Source organism: Peromyscus leucopus, chromosome 2 (assembly GCF_004664715.2).
Source record: "Peromyscus leucopus breed LL Stock chromosome 2, UCI_PerLeu_2.1, whole genome shotgun sequence".
Lineage (NCBI taxonomy): Eukaryota > Metazoa > Chordata > Mammalia > Rodentia > Cricetidae > Peromyscus > Peromyscus leucopus.
In genome coordinates this window covers 125258719-125284246 of record NC_051064.1, presented here as the reverse complement: position 1 = coordinate 125284246, position 25528 = coordinate 125258719, and the positions used below count along the sequence as shown (strand labels likewise).

The window sequence follows — 25528 nt, the reverse complement described above, 5'->3', positions numbered from 1 at the left end:
AAAAAAAAAAAAAAAAACAATTCCACACCCCCCAACCCTTGAGGCCCCAACATTTTGATAAGGGGATGCTTACTCACCCTACTTACTTGTTCTTAATCACAAAACCATCACACCCACGAGAAGAATCGCATCACAAGGAACACAGCACCATCTCCTGTTGAAACTGCCAACTTCCCTGAGCTGCAAGTCACCTGGTGTTTACAGACCTGGGTTCTCATCGAAAATCGTGCACTCCCACCATGTCCCTGTGTCAACACTTAGTCCCGGGGGCTTCAGGAAAGTGCGGGAAGCACATCTGACATCTAAAAGACTTTCCTCTTGGCACTGGCGAATGGCTCAGTCAGTAAAGGGCAGCCAAGCAAGCATGGGGACCTGAGTTCAGACCCCAGCACACACACAAGTTCGGCACTGGGGTACACTCCTCTGAAACCCTAACACGAGCATGGGGAGTGGATGGGAGACAAAGACAGGCGGATCCCTAGAGTTAGAGTTCATCACCACCAGTTAGTGCAACTGATGAGCTCCAGGCTTAGTGAGACCCTATTTCAAAGAACGGGCAGAGGGGGCAGTGAGATGGTTCCGCTTGCAGCTGGAAAATGTTCCTGAGTTCTATCCCTGCTCCCAAGTGAAGATGGAAGCAGAGAACTAACTCCACAAAGTCATTCTGACATCCACACACATGCCAGGGTGTGCACACGTGTGTGTGTGTGTGTGTGTGCGCACACACACACTAATAATAAACACAATTTTAAAAATATGAGAGCTGGATGCTGGGCAGTGGTGGCGCACACCTTTAATCCCAGCACTCTGGAGGCAGAGGCAGGTGGATCTCTGTGAGTTCAAGGCCAGCCTGAACTACAGAATGAGTTCCAGAATAACCAGAGCCACACAGTGAGACCCTATCTCAAAAAGCCTAAATAAATAAGTGAAAAGAAATAAAAGTAAGATAGACAGCAGTTGATAGAGGTACCCTATTTTGACCTCTGGCTTCCATATGCAAATGTGTGTGCACACACCTATATACCACAGCCACACACACACCCTAAATCAACTAAAAGGGTTTCCCTATTAGAACTACCATCATTTGATATCAAGTCATCTTACTCACACACCATCAGGTGTTATATAGCTTGGCCGACAGCTTGTACTCAGGTCCCACCCCAGCACTTCATGAAACTGCATGATGGTGCACACTGGCAGAAGTTCAAGGTCAGTCTATGCTACCCGAGATGCTCTCATAAAAACAACAAAAGATTTGTAATCACTCCTTTATACCAGACACCGGGTGTCACTCGTTGGGAGGCAGGGCTGGCTCCCCCTGGGCTGCTCCCTGAGCTGGTGTGGAGCAGGAATGAAAGCACCAGGGAACTGAAGTGGAAGGCCTGCTCCACCACCAACTTCCTGTGTAAATGACAGGTCACTTCCTCCTCTGGGTCTTCCTTTCTTGACCTATAACATAGGGACATTCACATGACCAGCTGGAAAATGTCAGGATGGAGCTCTGTTACAGGCAGGGGCACCGGAGCTTCTCAGCCTAAGGAGCTGTGACTACGATGTCTGTGCACCCCAAGGCCCCTTAGTGTGCTCTGCCCTGAGGTGGGGTAGTGTGCTGTGGAAGCTGCCTTGCACCGCCTCTCCGTGGGACAGAGCATCCTCATGCTGACGATGAAGCACCCTTTGGGGGATTTCCAGCCGTGAGCAGTACTCGGAACCTTTTCTCCCCAGGACCGTGGCATGGACGCTGGTTGTCAACTGCACTTACCTCTCCACAACACCACTCTTCCTCTCTGGCCACGGCTTCCCCATTTCCTCTCTGCCCCTCTCCAGCCTCAGCCCTCCAATCCTTTGTCACCCAGTCCAAAAGGTGACAAGATTTTTCCTTCCTTCTTGTGGTAAGTTACTAGGTCTAGGAATATTATCCTATTGACTTATTTATTTAGAAATAGGAGCTTACTATGTAATCCTGGATGTCCTGGAACTTCCTATGTAGACCAGGCTGACCCCAAATTCAGACATCCACCAGCCTCTGCCTCTGGAGTGTTAGGATTAAAGGCATGCGCAGCATCAGGCTCCCTTGAAGATTTTTATATTAACCCTCTTCTTCATCCCCTGGCCATGCCTTAGCTTCAGCCTTGATTTCTGCAAAGCTCACACTTGCATTCACCACCTCCAACCCATTGAATCGACAGTCAGTCAGAAGAAAGCATCATTCTCAGCAGGTCATTTATGTGTAAAGTCCCTCAACAACTTGGTCATCTTTGAAATAAAACCTGAACATCTGTGTATTTAGCACATGCAAAGTCCTCTATAAACAACCCAGACTGCCTCTCTAAGACCTCAATCCACTATTTACCTTTTTGCCATACCCCTGACCCTGTGTATATCTAAACCCACCCTCCAATTCCATCAACATCAGATAAGCCACACCCACCTGCCAATTCCATCAACAGGTAAGCCACACCCACCTGCCAATTCCATCAACATCGGGTAAGCCACACCCACCCGCCAATTCCATCAACATCAGATAAGCCACACACCCCCACCTGCCAATTCCATCACATCGGGTAAGCTACACCCACCCTTCAGCTCCACTGTCCAACTCAGAACCATCACCTCCATAAAACAACGTCTGGTCCTCTCCTTCTACCCTCTTATTCCACTTACTTCTCCTCCTCCACACACCCCTCCCTTAGGTCTTTTCTTTCCCCTTTATTACTGGGAGGAAGTCAGAGGACAACTCTGTAGAGATGGTTCTTTCCTCCCACCTTCTGTGGGTCCTGGGGATAAAATTCAGGTTCCTAGCACTTGCACAGTATCTGCTGAGCCGGCTTGTCAGCACTTCTTGTTGTGTTTTATATGTATGTGTACAGTCTTGTTTCGTGTGTGTTGTGTGTGTTGTTTTTTTTTTTTTTTTTTTGTTTTGTTTGTTGTTTTTTGTGTGTTGTTGTGTGTATGTGTGTGTATGTATGTGTGTGTGTGTGTGTGTGTGTAGTGTGTATGTATGTGTGTGTGTGTATGCAGGTCAGAGGATGACTTTTGGGAGTTGGTTATCTCCTCTGTCGCTTGGGTCTCAGGGACTGAACTCAGGTCGTCAGGCATGGCAACAAGTGCCTTTATCTGCTGAGCCACCTCTGCAGCCTAACTTGAGGGTTTTTTTTTTAAGATGTATATTTTATTTATTTATTTATTTATCCACTATTTATTTATTTTCAAGGCAGGGTCTTTCTATGTAGCCCTGACTGTGCAAAAGTGCACAATGTATAGTAGGCCGGCCTTGAACTCCCAAAGATCTGCCTGCCTCTACCTCCCAAGCGCTGAGACTAAAGGCATGTGCCACCACAACCAAACTTAAAGATTTCCTCCTGTAATTTTTAAAAATTATTTTATATATATGAGTGTTTGTCAGTACCATATGTATGCCTGGTGCCTGCCGAGGCCAAAAGGGGCATCAGGTCCCCTAGAACTGGGGTACAAATGACTGGAGATATTACTGGCTGCTGGGAGATGAAGCCAGGTCCTCCATAGCCAGTACTCTTAATGGCTGAGCATCTCTCTAGCCCCAAGATTTTATTTTATTTTCAGGTGTGTGTGTGTGTGTGTGTGTGTGTGTGTGTGTGTGTGTGTATGTGTGTGTGTGTGAGAGAGAGAGAGAGAGAGGGAGGGAGGGAGGGAGGGAGGGAGGGAGGGAGGGAGGGAGGGAGGGAGGGAGGGAGGGAGGGAGAATGAGAATATGTACATGTGAGTACAGGTGCCTGAGGAGCCCAGAAGAGGGCATCGATCCCCAGGAGCCAGAGTTATAGGTGGTAATGAGCTGTCTGTGGGTGCCAGGAACTGAACTTGGGGCACCCCTCCAGCACCCCTATGTCTTCTGAGACAGGGACTTGCTGTATAGCCCAGGCTGGCCTCACACTTACCAAACCTGCTGCCTCTGCCTTCCAGTGTCTGGGATCCCAGCACTCCCAGCTCACCTAGCACATCCTGCAGAGCCCTCCCTGGCTCAGGGGGCTTAGATGCCTCGCCTCGCCAGCCGGAAGGACCACAGGCATCTCAGGAGAGGACCCGAGATTCTTTTCCTGCCGTCCCTGGCTTGCCACAACAAGTGCTGCTGCATACTTGGCAGTTGATAATGAATACTGAACAAAGCAGTCTCAGTCTTCTCCTCATTGGGGCCATCTCTCAGGGGTGATCTCTGAATGCATTCCTGATGACTACCTGTCATGCCTACACTCGGAGTCATTTCCCATTGACAGCCTGCCTAAATTGGTCAGTCTAACAACTGCATGCAGCTTGATCTGGGTGTGGAGAAGTATAGAATGTTTTTTTCTTTTTTTTAAATTCTGACTCTGAATTCACATCTTAAAAGAAAAAAAAAAAAATCGGGCTGGAGAAATGGCTTAGAGGTTAAGAGCACTGACTGCTCTTCCAGAGGTCCTGAGTTCAATTCCAGCAACCACATGGTGGCTCACAACTATCTGTAATGAGATCTGGTGCCCTCTTCTGATCATACATGCTGTATACATAATAAATAAATAAATCTTTAAAAAAAAAGAAAGAAAGAAAAAAAATCAACATCTTCTCACACAAGCCAGGCTTAACAGATAATGTTGCCTTTTAGAGCTTCTTCTTAGCCCAAATAGCAGTATAGCCAAACACAGACCCACAGAACCTGGCTTCAAAACCTCCAAGCCCAGCGTATATTGGAACTCAGAATTTGGGGCACTCTAGGATGATAGGACATTACCCACACCATTGTGGTAAAAATCCCAGTAGAAGCTGAGACGCAGTACAACTTATGAATAGCAACACTTGGGTAAATAAAGTCTATAAATAGACTCATATCGGTAAAAGGAAGTTTCACTGCCAAATCTAGCTGGAGCCAAACAAAACTTCTTTACAGCCCTCAAAGCTTTGGGGAGTTAGAAGCGCTGATGAAACACTTGATGATGGCGGTGATGAGTGTGGCCGGCTACATCACCGTGTGCTAGAAAGGACTCTGAATCCATGTTCCCATATACGGCATAACCAACACCCATCTGCACACAACACGTGCATATCGCTATGTTTGGATGCAGCTTGTCCACAAGGCTTCTCTGGAAGGTTAGCCTTCATTTAGCAAAGCTGAGTGGTAGTGGAACTTCTTCTTCTTTTTTTTTTGGTTTTTTCCAGACAAGGTTTCTCTGCGTTGCTTTGCACCTTTCCTGGAACTCGCTTTGGAGACCAGGCTGGCCTCGAACTCACAGAGATCCGCCTACCTCTGCCTCCCGAGTGCTGGGATTAAAGGCGTGCGCCACCACCGCCCAGCCTGGTAGTGGAACTTCTAAAAGCTGAGGCTCTGAGGTGATCTGGTCCACTGGGGATGCTAGTCTCAAGAGGGATTAAGGTTGTTCCTGTGGGACACCAGTTAGTCACCTCAATAGCTAGTCCTTACAGAAAGAACAACCCTCCAGGCAGTGGTGGCACATGCCTTTAATCCCAGCACTGGGGGGGGGGGGGAGGATTCGGGGGTCTCTGTGAGTTCAAGGACAGTCTGATCTACAAAGAGAGTTCCAGGACAGCCAGGGCTGCACAGAGAAACCCCACCTCAGGGGGAAAAAAAAAAAACAAAAAAACACTAGTTCTTAAACCCTTCTGGCTTCACGGTGTGGCCTCTTCTACACACACACTTCCACACACTGTGAACAAACTTGGACCTTTAGCCTCAAAAACTGTAAGAAGAAACGTCTTCTAAAAATAATTTTAACTAAAAAATATAATTATACCATTTCCCCTATCCCTTTCCTCTCTCCAAACCTTCCCACACAACCCCTTTTCCTTTTCTCTTTCAAACTCATAACCCATTTTTAAAATTTTTCTTTATACATTATGCAGCTTCAGGGTTTTTCGGGTTTGTTGTTGTTATTGTTTTCTGAGACAGGGTTTCTCTATGTAGCCCTGTCTGGTCTGGAGCTCAGTAAATAGACCAGGCTAGCCTCAAACTTACATATCTACCTGCCTCTACCTCCTGAGCGAGTGCTGGGATTAAAGATGTGCATCATCACAGCCAGCCAGGAATTGTTTAAAGTATCAGAAAATAAAGATCTATAAACGTAAAGAAAATCTGGGGGCTGAAGAGATGACTCAGTGGTTGGCCGTTCTTCCAAAGGACCCAGGTTCAATTCCCAGCACCCACATGGCAGCTCACAACTGTCTATAACCCCAGTTTCAGGGATCTGACATCCTCACACAAACATACATGCAGACAAAACCCCAATGTACATTTAAAAAAAAAATACATAAATCTTAAAAAAAAAAAAAGAGGCACCCTTATATAGGCGAAACACCAATTCACATAAAATAATTACTAAATTAATTTAAAAAAGAAAACCAAAAGAAAAAAAGAAAGAAAGAAAATCTGGAAGGGGTACACAGCAAATATCTAATAATGGTCATTTCATTGTGCTGATGTTTCTCTTTTCCTTATTTCTGCTTTCTTTTTCATTTTGTTTTGGTTTTATTTTTGCAGTGGGCCTCATGTAGTCTAGGCTAGTCCTAAACTCACTACGTAGAAGAGAATGACTTCTGAACTTCTGATCATCTTGCCTTCGCCTACTGAGAGCTGTGGCTACAGGTGTGTGCCACTATGGCCAGTGAGTTGATACAGGGCTGTGGGTCAAACCTCCGGCTTTGTGCACAGGAGGCAAGCTCCCCACCGATTGCGCCACATCTCCAGCCCTAATCTGTGGTTTCTCTTCTTACATAAAGACACAGGCTTTAGAGTCAGAGACTTAGGTTCAACTGCCTCTGACTGTGTGTGACCTAGAACAAGCTATCTAACCTGCAGCCTCTGTTTCCTCGGCTGGAGAAAAATCAACCACGTCTTCCTCCTATGGTTATGTCTTTTTCCATGGTTAACTTGAAGCCATCCTTCACTCAGTAGCCCAGGTGCTCTAGACGTCAAATGAGGCCTGGAGAAGGCCCAAAACTACAAAATGATGATGACAGATGAGGCCTCGAGGCCTGTTTCAAACACTTGATGCCAGGTCTACCACTCATGTGGCTTTCATAGGAAAGTAAATTCATGTAAACTTTTTTTTTTTTTTTTTGGTTTTTCAAGACAGGGTTTCTCTATGTAGCTTTGTGCCTTTCCTGGAACTCACTTGGTAGCCCAGGCTGACCTCGAAACTCAGAGATCCACCTGCCTCTGCCTCCCAAGTGCTGGGATTAAAGGCGTGCGGAATTCATGTAAACTTAAACCTGAATCAAAATACCCTATTCTGGGCTTGTCAGATGGCTCAGATGGGTAAAGCACTCACCATACAAGCCTGATGACCTGAGTTCAATCCCTGGGACCCATATACAGGTAGAAGGAGAGAACTGACTCCATAATGTTGTCCTCTGACCTCTACAGGCGCACTGACACACCATACCCCCCCACCCCCACACACACACATAAATTAATATTTTAAAAAAACAGAAACAAATTGAACATGCTGATATATACCATTAATCCTAGGACTTGGGAAGCAAAGGTGGGTAGATCTTTGAGTTTAAGGCCAGCCAGGTCTACATAGTGAGCTCCAGTCTAGCCAGGGCTATATAGTAAGACCCTGTCTCAGGGTAAAAAAAAAAAAAAAAAAAAAATACTTTTGAGGACAGAGTGTTTTATACCATAGATGCCCTGACCAATCGTGTGGCCATTAACTACACTAAACACCTAAAATGTGACTACAGCAAATGAGAAACTCAGTTTTAAATTTCACTTTATAGGCTGGAGAGATGGCTCAGAGGTTAAGAGCACCGACTGCTCTTCCAGAAGTTCTGAGTACAATTCCCAGCACCCACATGGTGGCTCACAACCATCTGTAATGAGATCTGGTGCCCTTCTGATACATAAAAATAAATAAATCTAAAAAAAAAAAAAAAAAACAATTTGAAAAAAAAAATTCACTTTATATAAGCTACCAGCACATACAGCTGGTAGCTATCAGAACTATTGGCTCAGATTTGGGCCTGGCCCCTCCCCTGGGGACAGCCAGACATCAGGGTTCACTGTCAGCAGGGGCCATCCGGCTCAGCCCTCCTGTCTCTTTAGAGTCCCCGCAGGATGCTCTACACTTGGGTGGGTCCCGGGTCAAACTGTGGTCCCACTCTCTCTGAGCTCTCCCTGCAGTGGCAGCCGCTCTGACCTCAGCTCTGCAATCCTGCCATCCACTCACCCTTCTTGTGGGGCCTCCGGAGGGAGTTGGCCAAGTGTCTCTTCATTCTCACAGCTGCTGCTCTGCAGCCAGGCTATCACCTCTTCATTTGCTGCCACAAGAGCCCAAGAGGTCCTCCCATTTCTCCCTTGCCCAATGGAGTCTCTGGTCTTGGCCACATGAAACTCTGATTTCATCTTTCTGTTCCAAAACTTTCAGGGTTAGATGATGCCTGCAGGTTAAGGCCAAAACTGGTTCAACTGGCACCCAAAGCCCTTTGCATACTGGCTTTACTCTCCCTCATTAATTCACCACCAGACATCTCAATCTACCAGGACAGGTTCCCACCCACACCCCCTCACTCCTACTTCCACCACGAAGCCTCTCCTACTTTCTGGCCACGTCGTCGCCTGTAGAACCCAGCCTCAATTCCTGCCTCCCCTTTCACGAAGCCCTGCTCACCCCCAGAGTCTTCAATAGGTGTCTCTGTAAGTTCAGAGGGCCTTGTTTGGCACTTTTAGAGACAGGACTTCAGGGAAAACCTTAGGTTTTGAAATAAAAACAGCTGGATATTTTCCTGGCTCCATCCATTACATCATATAAAACCTCAAGCACTAAATTTGTTTCCTCATTTGCAAAATGGTACTAGAGTGACCATATTTACAACGAAGCCGAATGATCAGCAAATGCACAGCCATGATGCCTCATACCTGTAACCACAGTACATAGGAGGCTGTGGCAGGGACTCTTCAAAGCCAGCCCTGGAGTCACAGTGTGTCCCAGACCAGAAAAGGCTACAGAGTAAGAGCACAATGCCTGGTACACAGCAGAAGTTTGGCTCTGCTCTTTTCCCCCTCCATTACTACTAACCCCCACACTGCTTGATGGATGTCCTGTCACAATAAAGTATTGGACTATATGCCTTACGGGCTGGAGATGGCTCAGTGGCCAAGAGTCCTTGCTGCTCTTGCAGAGAACCTCAGTTTACTCACCTACATCAGGCTCTTGTAGAGGATCAAGGTAAAGATGCAGCTCACAACCACCTACAACTCTATCTCCAACAGATCAGACACCCTCTTCTGGCATAGGGTGCATATTGCCCCAGGCCCTTTCCATCTCTCCTTCACCCCCTCCGCTGCTCCCTGGATGCCAGGGAGTGAGCAGCTTTCTTTGACCATGTTCTTCCAGTGAGATGCTTTTGCTTTATCAGAAGTCTAAAGCAAATAGAATTATGGAAAAAGAACAAAGGGAGAGGAGATAAAGTGAGGAGGGGACTGGAGCAATGACTGTTCTTCCAGGGGTCCTGAGTTCAATTCCCAACACCCACATGGTAGCTCACAATAACAGGATCTGCTGCCCTTTTCTGGTGTGTAGGCAGACACGCAGACAAAGCACCCATATCTGTTACATACATCTTTTTAAAAAAAAAAAAAAAAGCAATGGAGACAGATGACTGTGAACTGAAATCTCTGAAACCATGAGCCAAGATAAATCCGTGTGTGTGTGTGTGTGTGTGTGTGTGTGTGTGTGTGTGTGTGTCTGTGTGTGTGCGCGCGCGCGCGCGCGTGCATGTATGTAGGTGCACGTGTGTGAGCATCCTCAGTGGTCAGAAGAATGCATTGAGTCCCCTGGAACAGGAGTTATGGCTGGTTGTGAACTGCCAACATGAGTGCTGGGAACTGAACTCAGGTCCTCTACAAGAGCAGCAAGTACTCTTAACACTGAGCCATCTCCTGGACCACTTGAAGTTATTTTCCTCTGAGATTTTGTTGTGTTGATTAAAAAGAAACAAACACAAGACTTGACATACTCCCAAAATTCTTCTTCTTGTTGTGTGAGATGGGGGCTCATGGTGGATGGGAGACTGGCCTCAAACTCAAGAACTCACTACATAGCTGAGGATGGCCTTGAACTCCTGAGTCTCCAGCCTCCACCTCACAAGTATGCACACCACACCTGTCTCCTAGAACTTTTACAGCACAGTATTAGGGTCCATAGATCACAGCACTTGCTTAATAAATTACAACTGCAAATAAGAACTGTGACACATTCTGAGCCAAATGTTAAGACTTTGAACGCCACACAAACCTTGGACCTCCCTTTTTTCTTCTTCTTTAGAGGATAAGAGGACATTTTTTAATTAATTATTTTATTATATTATTCTGGGTTACATAAGACCATCTCCAGGAAAGTATAGGATGCACTTTGAGCACACACACCCCAATGCCCACTCCCTTCCTTCCTCCCCCTCCCTCCCCATTCGTCCTCTCCCATCCCTAGATGGTTTCATGGCTACTTGCAGATCATCTATACACATAGGATTTTATAGCTCCATGTAAACCTAGGAAGCACAAACGAGGAAAAAAACCATGTAATACTTCATGTGTGTATGATGCTCATGTGTGTGCTTTTTGAGATAGGGTCTCTCAATGACCTGGAGCCTGTGGATTAGGCCAGATTGGCTAGTGAGCCCCCGAGATCCTCTGCCTCTGTCTCCCCAACACTGGAATTACAAGGGCATACCAGCAACCCAGATCTATGTGGGTGCCCGAGATCCAACTTGTGCTCATGCAGCAAGCTCTTTAAGTACTGAGCTATGCCCCAGCCCCCAACATTGGTTTGCCTCAGAATGACATAATTCCACTTAATACGATTATTTCTAGGTGCAGGTTGGCCCTGAACTCCCAATTCTTCTGCCACCATGCCAGGCTTTGAGTCTTATTCTTACACAGTGGAAAACTAAGTGTTTACATAGTACCCAGCACACAGGCAAAGAGTTCTTGAGTGGACTTTATAAGTAGGGCACCTCACATTACAAAGAGTGGAAAGAACCCTTTGTTACCTTTGAGCCTGGCCATTAATCCAAACCGTTATGGGCTTTGTTTGTTTGTGTTTCGTTTTGTCTTTTTTGAGTCAGGATCTATGTATCCCCAAGCTGTCTTAGAACTCCAGGATAGACCAGGCTAGTCTCAAACTCACAGAGATCCCCCTGCCTCTGCCCCAAGTGCTGGGATTAAAGGTGTTGCCACCATGAGCGGCTTAGGTGTTTGCAGCTTTCCTCAGGCAGGGTAGGTGCCCAGGTCTGCACTCAGCCTTCCTGCAAGTCCTCCTATGCTGTCCTAAGTCAAATAACTATGCTTCAATCATTTGGTTTTGTCCACTTTGTTAATATTTACCAGTATATTGTGTCCTTAAAAAAAAGTACCACAAAACCAGGTCTGGTGGTACATGCCAGTAATCTCAGCACTTGGGAGATGGACACAAGGAAATCAAGATTAAAATGTTGAAGAAGTCAGGGACCGGCTAGGGAGTAGGGACTCAAGTCTAAAAACCACATTTTGCACCCTGAGTCTCGAATTCAAAACCTGGTTTGTACCCTGTACAAATTTAATTAGGTAAAGAAGGACAAAAACAACCAGCCAAGCTTTTAAAGAGAAACTCCGGTACAACCCCTTGACAAGAGCAGGTCAGTGGTGATGGGCTATTAGAGGTGGCTTGACTGTGCCTCCCAGCTCTCTTCAGCAGGCTTCTGTGAACTGTCTGTGGTCTGGTGATAAAGCTGAAAGAGAAGTGGGAAGAACAAGCCAGGAAGCGGGGAAGGAGGCGCAGAGCGGTTCACAGAAGGCGGGGGCGCATGCTGCCTGCGAAGACTACAATTTGTACACTTTCCTCCGCTCAACCAAAGGCGGATTGTTCCCCCTTTGAGAAGTGGCCTCCAGTAGCCCAGGTGGACTTCTTCCTGCCTCCACTTCCCGAGTGCTACAATCACAGGCACAAGCCACACCTAGCTGGCTCACAGAGACTTTCTTTTGAGCGCCTACTGATGAAAAATGCCAAGACCGGCAAGTTCAAGTTTATAAAAACGGAGCCAGGGCTGGAGAGATGGCTCTTGTTGCTGGGCCTGCTGATCTGAGTCTAATCCCAGGATCTGAATGGTGGAAGGAGAGAACCAAATTGTCCTCTGACCTCCAGACTTGCCCCACGTGTGTGTGTGTGTGTGTGTGTGTGTGTGTGTGTGTGTGTGTGTGGTGCGTGTGCGTGCGCACGCGCACACAGACACACACAAATAAATTTTTCAAAAATGCAGCCTCACACCAAGTTGTGTTGGCACACACCTTTAATCCCAGCACTCGGGAGACAGAGGCAGGAGGATCTCTGAGTTCGAGGCCAGCCTGGGCTACAGAGTCAGTTCCAGGACAGCTGAGGCTACACAGAGAAACCCTGTCTTGAAAAACAAACAAACAAAAATTGCAGCTTAGCTGGTCATGGTAAAACATGCCTTTAATCGAAGCACTGGGAGGTAAAAGAGGCAGGTGGATCTCTGTAACTTCAAGGACAGCCAGAGCTACATAGTGAAGACCCTGTCTCAAAAAAAAAAAAAAAAAAAAAAAAAAAAAAAAAATGTCAAGTCAATGAAGAGGTAAAAAAGTACAGGACTTTACCAAAAAACAATAAACAACATTTGAGGTGAATAAAGGTTGAGTCATGGTGCAGATGAGACTCGAGAGGCCAGCTGTGGTGAAGCTGAGTAGGACCTGAATGCCACACGAAGGGACCTGAACTTTATTCCATAGGCACTGCGGTGTGGAGCAATATTCTCAGACACAGAGTGGGATGTGATGCGAAGTGTGCTTTAAGGAGATCCCGGAAGGAGAGAGAAATTTAAGTACAGGTAGAAGGGCTTGGGGGCTGGGGGTGTGGCTCAGTGGGAGAACAACTGTCTAGCATGAGCAAGGTACTAGAGGTTTGATGCCCAGAACAGAAAGGGGGGGGAGGACGGAGGAGGGAGGGGGGAGGGAGAAGAAGGAAGGAAGTAGGTAGGGGAAGACTAATAAGGGGCACTTCAATTGTCTAGGTAAGAATGAACTCAAAGCCGGGCGGTGGTGGCGCACGCCTTTAATCCCAGCACTCAGGAGGCAGAGGCAGGCGGATCTCTGAGTTTTAGGCCAGCCTGGTCTGTGGAGAGAATTCCAGGACAGCCAGGGCTACACTGAGAAATGCTGTCTCAAAAAACGGGGGGGGGAATGCTCTTGCACTGTGGGGATTTTGACATGTGAGTAGACAGAGGCAGCGCTGCACTCAAAAAAAAAAAAAAAAAAAAATTTGTTTAACAGATGTGAAGGGTGACCACAGGATACAGGACATAGTAGCCCAGCATGCTGGAAGCCGAGGCAAATTTGCCATGAGTTCAAAGCCAGCCTATGCTACATAGTGAGTTAGGGGTCAGCCTGGGCTATAATGTGAGATTTCTGTCTGATAAAGAAAAACACAACAATAAACTAAAATGGCCGTGGCCTTCAGCGGCTGCACTGAAAGAAAAGAAACAGGAGAAGAGTGAGGAGGAGAGACTGTGACAGCAGGCAGGACGACAACGCCTGCCACTCCAGCATGTGGGAGGTACAAGCAAGAGAATCGGGAGTTCACAGACACCCTCAGGAGCTCAAGGCTAGCCTGGGCTAAAAGGAAGGAGAGAGAGGAGTGGACAGAAACTTAGCTGAGTCAGCAGTTCACTACCTCACTTGCAATCCATGACTTGGAAGGCTACGGCAGAAAGGATGTGCAGTTCTCACTAGAAGAAACCACTCCTGGATAGGCTCAAGACACCGCCGGGGTCTAAGCTCTTGTGGATAGGCATATGCAGTATCTGTTTCCCAAGCAAAAGGACCCAAGTAAGTAAGCATTCCTCCTTCCAGGAAGCAAGTTTACAGATGTAAGAATGGCAGTCACGGGGCTGGGGAGGAAACGGCTCGGTAGGTAAGAGCACTCACTGGACAAACCGGGGACAAACGTGAGGACCTGAGTTCAGATCCTCACTCCCCAGAAAAAGACATACAAAGCATGGCTGTGTGTGCTGTAAGCCCAGCATTGGCAAGAAGGGTCTGGGGGCACAAGAAGACGGCTGGGACTCAACGGCCACCAGCCCAGCAGGAAACAGTGAAGCGCCAGGGTCACTGAGAGCTCTTGACTCAGGGAATGAGGCAGAAAGCGATGGAGAAGGGCACCTCACTCCCTCTTCCATCTACAAAGGCATCTGTAAACCCACACACACATATATACACAGGCATACACCACACACACACACACACACACACACACGCACACACGCGCGCGCACGCACGCACGCTCGCACGCCAAGGAAAAAGAAAGAAAAGGACAATTAAGACAGGTTACTAGTGTTGTGCCAAGAAGCAATAGTTTTTCATTTTTAAAATATCCAGGACATTGGGACACATACTTTGCTTAAATCCTTATCAAAATACCAAGAATGAAAGCCTCTTCCCTGTTACATATGCTAGCTTCAGTTCATATATGGATCATGTGTAAAGTCTACAAAATTATGAAAAGTATTTTTCACTCTTTTTTCTAGTACGGAAGATTCAGGACCTTGCACATACTGGCAAGCTAGGAACTATGTAGCCTCTCTAGTGCTGAGATTACAGAGGCATGTGCTACCATGCCCAGCTATTTTTGTTCTTATTGGGATTTTTGTTGTTGTTGTTTTAAGACAGGGTTTCTCTGTGTAACAGCCCTGACTATCCTGGAACTCTCTCTGTAGACCACGCTGGCTGCGAACTCACAGAGATCCACTGCCTCTGCCTCCTGAGTGCTGGGATTAAAGGTATGCGCCACCACCACTCCGTTATTTTTCTTCTTTGTGTTTTTGTTGTTGTTACTGTGTGTTTGAAGCAACAACAACAACAACAACACACACACACATCAGTTTCTCTGCCTCAACACTGTCCTTCCTCTAATAAATATTGATGCTTCCCTCTTCCTGAACTGTCAGGCCCTGAGGATGTCTGTAAAGATCTACTCCTAATTGAGTGGGTCACCTCTCTTGTTCCAGACAAGACATTGCAGAGTTCCAAAACCAACTCTTTTCTTTTTTTTTTTTTAATTTATTTTTATTTTATGTGCATTAGTGTTTCTGCCATGGGTGTAGGGTCCTGTGGAACTGGAATCACAGACAGCCTTGAGCTGCCATGTGGGTGCTAGGAGTTGAACCTGGGTCCTCTGGAAGAACAGCCAGTGCTCCCAACCACTGAGCCATCCCTCTAGCCCCCCAACTATTTTCTTAAGAAAAGAGTTATTAAGGAGGGTTGCCTGTTGTAGAAACAAGAGGTTGAATGGGACAAGGAAGAAAATGGAGACAGAAACAACAAAAGGAAGAAAGGTGAGTACCGTTTTGTTTAAAGAAACAAGTGACTCAAAATAAATCAATTTGCTTAGGAGCCTGAAGAACTTCCTATGCAACGGACACGATGGGCAGTATTTCCACCTCAAAGATAAACAAAAGGCAAATTCATCTGCTCCACAATGAAAGGATATATTGGTCACACAGGTTTTACTTATTAATACAGACAAAGCCAGATGAAAGACACAGAAAAGCAACCCACAGGCTATTTTTCTTACCACTCTCTCTGGCTCTGACTCTGGTAATCTAGGTTACCCTTTACGCTACCCTGAGATATAAATAGCAGTCACTTCCTTTCACAGGCCAGGCAGAGTTTAGTGCTTTGCTTCCTGGGTCCAGGGGAAAATATTCATAACACACTTCAGTGAGAATTTGGTTACAGAGCTACAGAGCTAGAGAAAGAGCTCAGGCAATAGGTGTTTGCTGTAGAAGCATAGGGACCCAAGTTTGACCCCCAGCAGCCAGGCATGATGGCTTTCACCTGTAATCCCAGGCTAGGGAGGCAGAGACAGGAGGATCCCTGGGACTTTTTAACCAGCCAGCCTAGGCTAATCAGAACTCCAGATCAAGGAGAGACCCTGTCTTCAAAAAAATGAGATGAATGGATGGCTCTTGGGAAACAACTGAGGTGAACTATGGCCTCCACACACACACACACACACACACACACACACACACACACAACACACAGCTACTACAAAGCTGCCTAACTTCGATTTGAATCAGCTAGAAGAAAAGAACTTGCTTCAAAACACCAAAATTGGTTATTACCACATTGTTGATTTTTAAAATTACAACTGTTCCTTTATTTGTTATGAATTTGTGTGTGGGTACAGGTGTGTGATGTGAGTGGGCACATGCATGCCATGGTGCAGGTATGGCAGGCAGAGGGCAATTCGTGGGAGTCAGTTCTCTCCTTCTACCATATAAATTCCAGGGGTCAAACTCAGGTCATCAGGCTTGGCGGCAAGTGCCTTTACCTCATGTGCCATTTTGCTGGACCCCAGCTCCTGTTCTTGTTGAATTACCCCCCGGGACTTCAGCCATCTCCTTTCCCATGTATAGCTCTGAATCCTCCAGAATACAAGTCCACGACTCTGCCACGAACCCAGACTGAAATGCTAGTGAACTTTTTACAAAGTGACTCAGATGGTACTGAGCCCCAAACGGTATCCCCAGTGGAGCTGTATGAGTTAAGAGGCCCTTGGTTGCCAGAGAGCAATAACGAGGCATTTCTCCCAAGCCACACTCTTCTTATTAAGGAAGGAAAGAGCATCCCAAAGTTAAGAGCAATAAAATAAGCAATGAAGCAGAACAGCTACTGTCTGATGAAAGAGGGACCAGTCTAAAGTCAAAACAAGATCATAATGCTCTGGAAACCAAGAGCATTGGCCACTGTGATTCCATGCCACAGCCCAGCACCTAGACACCTGTGACATACTGAAGACACAGACCTAATCAGAAACTAGCTCCATCTCTTTTTCCTGCTACAGCCCCACCAAGTCGCCCTGGAACTCTCTTGTTTAAATCTCTGTGTGGTGAGTTTGCATGTGTATATGCAATCCTCACCTTCCACCTTGTTTGGGACAAAGTCCCTCCTTCATCTGTGAATACAGTAGGGTCAGTGACCTTGGAGCTCCCAGAGAGTCTCCTGTCTCCACCTCCCCATCTCACCACAGGAACCCTGGAATTACAGATGCCCCCGATATGGTACCTGGCTCTACACAGGACCCAGGGATATGAACTCAGGTCCTTGCACTTGCAAGGTGAGCACTTTACTCACTGAACCATCCCCCCAGCCTCAACTTGGCACTCGAATTCAGCTGAGACAAATCAAAGAAAGGAGTTTTTTTTTTTTTTTTTTGGGGGGGGGGCCACTAAAGTGAGATCTTCTTCTAACAAGGCCAAGGGATGGAATGAAAATTAGATCCGTTTTGTCCCCCAAACACCTAGACCTCCAAGGTGCCCTTGTTTACCCTACAAGGACCATCCTGCTGCTAGGTTGACCCTTTGCCCACCCAGCTCTTTGTATACACTAGACCTTTCTCCAACAGAATGTCAGCTCCTGAAATATAGCTGGTTTTGTTGTTGTTTTAATAGTAGGATGGTGTCTCCTTCCAGGGAGCCCATCTGACCACTGGCCTTGAGCTCACCAATATACCTAAGACGACTCTAAACTCCTAGGCCTGCTTCCACCTGTCAAGAGCTGGGGTCCCAGGCATCTGCTACCACACCTGGCTGCAAACAGCACTGGGAGGCAGCATTTCGCCTTGGGTTAGTTCCCCAGGTTTTGGGGAAGTGGGTATTTTGATGGTCTACAGATGGGAAGAATCAAAATCCACTACTTGTTTCCACTGAGGCTGAATCTACTGGTGCATCCAGAGATGGCCCAAAGGGTTCCTGCCATCTCTTAAAAGAAACAACTCTCTGTTCAAGGCCAGAGCAACTCTGGAATCAGAGATGGCCCAAACAGAAATGCAGGCTTGGTTGGGTACCATTCTTTCCAATTTCAACAGCAGCAACCTAGCAACTACTCACGTAATCTCACATACTGTTGGGTATTCTGATGGGGATGAATCTTCTGAATTAAAAGTCAAAGCAAAATCTTGACAGTAAGTCCTCTCCATCATGTGGCCGGTTTTTCCCTTTGTGAAGAGAAATGAATGCTTCTGCCACCGGTGCACATTTCTCACCCTGAGGCAGATAACTCTTTTCAGAGCTGGCTGGCCTGATTTCTCATGCTCTGTATCTCTCTCCTGGAAGCCCAAAGAACTCCCAATAGCCCAGCTCCAGCATGTGGGCAGAAGCCAGGACCCACCTCTTTGTGCGGCCACCGGGCCTGTTCTCCACTTAACTGCGTTTCTGGCAGCCTCTTGTGAAGGACGAGAAGAGGATGTTAATCTTAAACACGCACCGGTCCCAGTACCACAGACCAGAAGGTCATGGAAACCGAATCGACAGCTGCACAAGTGAACTTTGAGATAAGCCCAAGAAAGACGCACACTATCTGTGCCATCAGGGGCTTCGTGGGCATCTTGTGGTGGTTTCGAGGAAGGAAGGACTGAGGAAGTCCTCTGCCGCCTAGTTTCCTCTCGTTTTACAAACACTTGCCCAACGTGTCACCTCGCCCCACTCTTCATACTTTCCAAGCCTTGTAATTGCAAACGTCCCGGCCCATACTTGACAAGGCTACTTGACAGACTTTCATGGCTAGCAAAGGACCGACAGGAGTGGTAGAAATGGGCATTGGGGATTGCGCCAAGCCCTCAGGAGCCTGCTGCTTCATGGACAACACCTTGGGAAAAACAAACACCAGAGAGCCCCAAATCACAGGGCTGACCCAAATCTCAGCCCCGGGCCTCTCTCTGCCTCTGCAAAGGACAATATCGTGTTCAACAATCAGCCTTTGTGCCGTACATGATCCACCAAGGGACAAATGGCAAAAGCCTAGCTGGGTTCACCTGTAACCTCATCCCTGAGGGCCTCCAGTCTCACAGCAGCCAGGGCTCTCCTGCGCTCCAGCTACGTGCACCGGCCACTCTGTCCCAGCGGCAGCGGAGCACAGAGAGCGCCAGCAGGGACCACATCTCCTTCGGAGACAGCTCTGTCACAGTCGCGCACACCCCCACAGACACTCGCCACCCTCCCGAGGCCGGGACGGAGGAACTACCTCGGCTGGAGAAACCGAAACGCCGAGAGAGGTAACAAGCAGCCGGAGGTCACGCACCCGGCCACCAACAGGACTTCCCTAACCCCTCGGCCTCAGGATTCCCAGGTACCCGCGGATCACCGGCCTGTCGCCCCCACGCCGGGCGGAGAGTAACTTCCCAGCAGAACTGGAGCCTCAGCATCCCCGCCTCGCCGGCGGCCAAGACCTTGACCTTCGCCCCACACGGCCATCGGCCGACCCGCCAGTCCTCCCGAAGACCCGACACCGCAGCCCCGCTCCGCAGCGACCGCCCGACCTGCACAGTCGCGTTCCCGAGAGCCGCCGCCCGCCGACATTTCCCAGTCTGCTTCCTCAAGCGCTTCATCCCGCCGCCCGCCGCGCGCTCTCCGTCCTCCCTCAGGCCCGCCCCCCTGCGCCTCCTCCGCCAATAGAAATTCTGACTCCTCCGTGGCTCCGCCCCCAAAGCAGAATGTAGCAAGGGCCCCTGAAGCAAGACATCCTCCAATCCTCGCCGTGCATTCCCAGACTGATACCTGCCTCCTCCAATGGGCGTGAACCCGCTCTGGGTACCCGGGTCCGAGTTCCACTCGCGCGGTTTCGGCGACTGGACATCTGCCCCTGCACACCTGTGTCTAGCCAGCCACCGGAACTCGGGATCCCGCGTCTCAGGGTCAAAACCTGTGGCAGGAACAATGGAGCACAGAGTGAGGCACGGGTTTGAAAAGCCCGCTGCACTTCTGTAAGACTGTGTGTAGTGGAGACTCTCCAAGCCCGCTTTCCTCTTTGCCCAGCGTGGATCTGAAATCCAAATGCAATTAATAGAAGTGAAGACGAAAGTGCTCTGCCAAAGCAGCAGTGCGTCATTATCCAACAAACTTTATTAGGTAGGGAACTATTATCCTAATTTTATAGAGGAGGCAACTAAGTTCAGAAAGGCTAGATGCAAGGTCACAAAGTGAGTGGTAAATTCTGGAGACTTAACCGGATGCCTGCACTAGAAAATGGATTGGGGGACTTAACTACCTCCATCCTCCACCTGCAACTTACTGGCCTCTTCTGATAACCCAGAAGTAAGTTGTATATCATATGTAATGAAATATGCTATTAAGACAAGCTCTCTGGCTGGATGCCGGTGGCGCACGCCTTTAATCCCAGCACTAGGGAGGCAGAGCCAGGTGGATCTCTGAGTTCAAGGCCAGCTTGGTCTACAGAGCGAGATGCAGGACAGGCACCAAAACTACACAGAGAGACCCTGTTTCAGGGGAAAAAAAAAAAAAGCCCTCTGTAGGTTCTGGCGATGTAGCTGGGTAGACTGTCTAGCATGCACCAAGCTGTGGGTTCAATACCCAGCACCACATAAAACTGGTGGTGGTGGGGACATATCTGTAATCCCAGAACTCAGAACATAGTAGTGGAAGGATCGGAAGTTAAGGACCAGCCTGGACTACACTCATGTAATCTCAGCACTTAGGAAGCTGAGTCAGGAAGATTGTGAATTCCAGGCCAGCCTGGGCAATATGGTGAAATCTTGTCTACAGAAATACCAAGGCAACCTTCTGATACTCCTAACTCTTTTGGCACCCTCCTCTCCAGAAGTTCCTGAGCAACTGTTGCCTCTGACTCAAACCCAGGTCTCACTCCCAAGCCCTGGCATCAACCCCTCTTGCTAAACCCTTCTTGTTGTCCTGCCTGCTCAACTTGTAGAACTGCATGAGCCAGATCCATCTGAAATGGGTTTGCAAGGACATCATACTGAGGAGCCCTCAGCTCGAGTCTTGGGCTGTGGCATGGCCGGACACTGCTTTCAAATTATTTCCAGTGGTACTTAGTACCAACCCCTATCCAGCCTCAACTGACTCTCACAACACCCCTAGATTATAAGATAAGGGAAGTTTATCTCTCCCTTTCCTTCGAACAGACCATAAAACGAATGCCTGAAGAAGTGAAAGAGCCACCCACATTCACATACAGGAAGTGCCGAGCTGGGGTCTGAACTGAAGTTGTGGCATTCTGCGGGCTTTAGTGTCCAAAGCTGCCTTGTTACTTCAGCTCATGAATGGTCTCAGGTTAAGTTTTTTTACATGTTCTGTGTCAGCTTTTACACGACTTTTAAAAAAAGCATTTTTAAGATGTGTTTTACTTTGCTGAAACAGGGACTCACTATACAGCTCTAGCTGTCCTGGAACTGGCTATGTAAACCAGGCTGGCCTTGAACTCACAGAGGTCCACCTGCTTCTGCCTCCTGAGTGCTGGGATTAAAGGTGTGTACCACCATACCTGGCCATTACTAGTCTCTTTAATTGCAAAATTGGGGTCAGTGGGCAAGACTAGACTATTGGGGTTACCAGATCTGGGGTTTTTGTCCTAAAATTTGGGTCATCAATAAAATGGGACATCTACTCCTTACTACTATTGCTCCACAGATGGAAAAAGATAATCATGGTTTGTTTTGCATTAGCTAGATAGCTAGAAAAATGTCTAGCCTACAGTAGGTACTCAGTTAACATGAGCTCATTCCTTTCTTTACCTGTTGTTTCTTGGCCAAGACACTGCCTTACCCAGAGAGGATTAATGAGGACAGCCTGGTTCCTTCACTTGGAGCCTCATCCTGGACCCTAATCACTTCATATGTAAAGCTCAAGTGTTGGCTGGTGGACAGCCAAAGGTCTGTCCCTGTCACCTAGGTTCCTTCCTAAGGAAGCACTGTCGTAATGGTCAGAGAAACAAGAGTTAGTACATAACTTCCCTGCTGGTTACCCCAGCCACGGTGTGGACCCCCAAGGAAAGAACAAGTAAGAGAGTAAGAGATCTGCAGGGAAGACACTCAAGCCTAAAGTAACATATCCTTAATCAATCAGTCGGTGGTGACGCACACCTTTAATTCCAGCACTCAGGAGGCAGAGGCAGGTGGATCTCTGTGAGTTTGAGGCCAGCCTCGGCTACAGAGTGAGATCCAGGACAGGTTCCAAAGCTACACAGGGAAACCCTGTCTCAAAAAAAAAAAAAAAAAAAAAAAAAAAAAAAAAAAAAAATCAGTCTCTCACTCTCTGTGTCTGTCTCTATCTGACTGTCTGTCTCTCTCATACACACACACACACACACACACACACACACACACACACACTTGTAATAATTCATTTGGCTTCCTAATTCCTTCATTTGCACATACCACGCACACACACACACACACACACACCTCTATGAAAAATGCACCTAGCAACCTCAGAACCACCTAAACCTCCTACCTGTATGGACTACACATACTCCCACCTCTGAACAACAGTGTTAGTTTCTCCACCTCTGGTAGCAATCAAATTTAGACAGTTTTTTATTCCATCCTCTTCCCAATGGATCTGTGTATGACGAATAGAAGGCCTGACCCAGCCTGACTTACTTTGGGTGCATCAACAGTAAGGCAAAATTGTGTCCTTTAGTAAGCTTTTAGAGAAAATTCTCTATTTACCATCTTATGCCTATGAATAATTGGGAATGCATATGATTAAAATCAGAGGCATTATGGGGAGAGGTACACACAGTAAAAAAAATGAATGTATGACAACCCACCAATCAAAATAGAGGACCACCAAACTACACCCCTTGGTAGCAAATTCCTTCGTACACTAGGCTGTAGCCCAGGACCCTTGAGCACCCTCACTCAGCAGCAGCCCGTCAGTCTTGGCAGTGTCTTCCTCTGTAACTTCCACTACACCTTTGCTTTGCTGAAGTTAGCTTGCTTCTTTTGCAAATCTGTGTGAGCCCTTCATTTCAATTCTTTGGATAAGAGGCCAAGAACCTGGAAACAGGCAGCCCAGACTCTGACCACAGGTAATAATACCACACTCTCTTCATCTACTCAGCAAATATTTATTTCATGTCTAAGTACGGGCACTGTTCTAATCAGTTGGGATAAAGTTGTCAACACAATCCAAACTCATGGCCCCAAGGTACCTTTGATCTCATCTGAATGATTTCCTCACTCTCTCTCTCTCTCTCTCTCTCTCTTCTCTTTCTTCCCCAGTCCCATGGCCATGTCCCTGGTCCAAGCCTCATTTTAAAAAATCAATTTATTTTATGTGAATGAATGTTTTGCCTGCATCTGTACATGTGTACTATGCAAATGCTGGTACCCAAGGAGGCCAGAAGAGGGCGTCAGGTCCCCTAGAACTGGAGTTTAAGCTGCCTTGTGGGTAGTGGGAATCATACCCAGGGCCTCTGCCAGAGCAGCCAGTGCTCTGAACCGCTGAGCCCCCTCTCCTGGCCCTAAGCCTCTTCCTCATGCCTGAACCATGGTGGCACATACCTGCTTGTTGTTTGTTCTACTGCTTCTCCTGCTGCAGGTTCCTGCTGCCTTCCATACCTGTTGCCGGAGGAGCTTCTCAAGCTTGCAAATCTTACTGGGAACGTTTGGAAACTAAGGCCTCTCCACCAGCTACAGGGCAGAGTCCAAGCTCCTCTGAACTTTGTTACTCTACATGAGCTGCCCTTTGCTGGCTTCTCCTGGCTCAGCTCTCTCCACACCTGTCCAAGTGCAGTCCCACAATTGCTCCTCCCCGAGTCCCACTGCTCTTTCCCTTCCTTTTGTCTGACTGTGGTGGGGGGTGCTTGCTCTTTCTTATAGTCTGGCAGTCAACATCACCTCCTCCAGGAAGCTTTTCTCTCAACACTTTACATGGAAAGGAAGGCACAGGCCAAGGAAGCCCTGGAGCACAGCCTCAGGATCCAGGGACATTTAGCCAGTCCTGGTCTCACCTAGAATGCACTCACTGTTTACTACCTTGCTAGCCATATAGGCAGTCAGGGCACTTGCCCTCACTAAGCCTAAGTTCCTTCATCTATATAATAGACTTGCTGATAATACCGTAATATATGATCATAACCTTGTAAGGTTATAATAAGGATTAACTGTTTTAGAAAAGAGTCTAAGCCAGGTGGTGGTGAACATGCCTGTAATCCCAGCACTTGGGAGGTGGAAGCAGGAAGATCTCTTTGAGTTCAAGGCCAGCCTGGTCTACAGAATGAGTTCCGAGACAGCGAGGGCTGTTACACAGAGAAAGCCTGTCTTAAAAAACTTTAGACATGTATAGAGAAGGGACTGTGTACTAGCCATTTTCACAGATGTTATTTCTTTTTATCCCCCCCCCCCCTGGGGGGGCGTGAGAAAGATACAGTAGACTACAAAAACAAGCCTGGAGTGGTAGCACACATTTTTAATCCCAAAACTGGGGAGTCAGAGGCAGGAATATCTCTATGACTTTGATGCCAGCCTGGTCTATAGAGAGCCACTCTGTTTCAAACCTCCCTCAAAGAGGAAGGGGAGGAGGAAGGAAGGATGGAGGGAGGGAGGGAAGGAAGGAGAAGGAGAGGAAGAGAAGAAGGAGGAGGAGGAAGGAGGATTTAGAGATGTGAGAGAGCTTGCACACAGTGAAGGACTGGTCAGACTCAAGGGCTGCTTTCTGCCTTAAGAGATTGACTTTCTCTTACTCCACTTCCTTGGGACAAGAAGGGATTCAGAAGTCAGATGCTGGGGCTGGAGAGATGGCTCAGAGGTTAAGAGCACTGACTGCTCTTCCAGAGGTCCTGAGTTCAATTCCCAGCAACCACGTGGAGGCTCACAACCATCTGTAATGAGATCTGGTTCCCTCTTCTGGCCTGCAGTCATACCTGCTGTATACATAATAAATAAATCTAAAAAAAAGAAGGAAAGAAAGAAACCCCTCTATAGCAGAATTCAGATGCTGGGCTATTTGGGACATGCTGATACCCTTAGAAAGGGAATCCAAGTCTAAATGCAAAATTCATGCATACCTCATGTATACCTTACACACATAGATTGAGGTGACTATATTCAATATTTAATAATTTTGGCCTAAGACAGAATTTCATGATGTAGTATTTTCCATTTGCAGTACAATGTTGGCAATCTAAAAATTCTGGATTTTTAGTGGCACATGCCTTTAGTCCCAACACTCAGCCAGCAGAGGCAGGTGGATCTCTGAGTTTAAGGCCAGCCTGGTCTACGGAACAACTTCCAGAACAGCCAGGGCTGTTACACAGAGAAACATTGTCTCTTGGAAAAACAACAACAAAAAAGTAACAATGAAATGGATGGAACTGAATTTCAGGAGAGTACTACTGTAGCCTGCATGAGGCCGGTTTTGATCCCCAGCACCATGAATCCAGGCACCTGTAACCCTAGCACTCGAGAGGTAGAGATATGAGGATCAGGAGTTCAAGGTCATCCTTGGTTACACAGTGAGTTCAAAGCTGGTCTATGTGAGACCCCGTCTAAAGAAAACTAAGTAAGTTTGGGCCTGTATGCTTAGCATCTGAGAGGTAGAGGCAGAAGAATCAGGGTTCAATGTCATCCTCAGCTGTACAGCAGGTTTGAGACAGCCTGGGCTACATAAGATCCTCTCTTTAAAAAAAAAAGTTTGGGCCAGTCATAGTGGTGCACACCAGCACTCAGGAGGCAGAGGCAGGTAGATCTCT

General features: G+C 47.4%; 1 protein-coding gene across 1 annotated transcript in view; it reads right to left on the bottom strand.

Annotated features, from left to right (window-relative positions):
- Inpp5b (inositol polyphosphate-5-phosphatase B) overlaps positions 1-25528 on the bottom strand; it is a 69514-nt gene that overhangs the window by 35676 nt on the left and 8310 nt on the right. Inside the window, 3 exon segments of the mRNA XM_037202921.1 lie at positions 19335-19497; positions 19499-19525; positions 19527-19717. Of these exon segments, the coding sequence (XP_037058816.1) occupies positions 19335-19497; positions 19499-19525; positions 19527-19717 (381 nt within the window).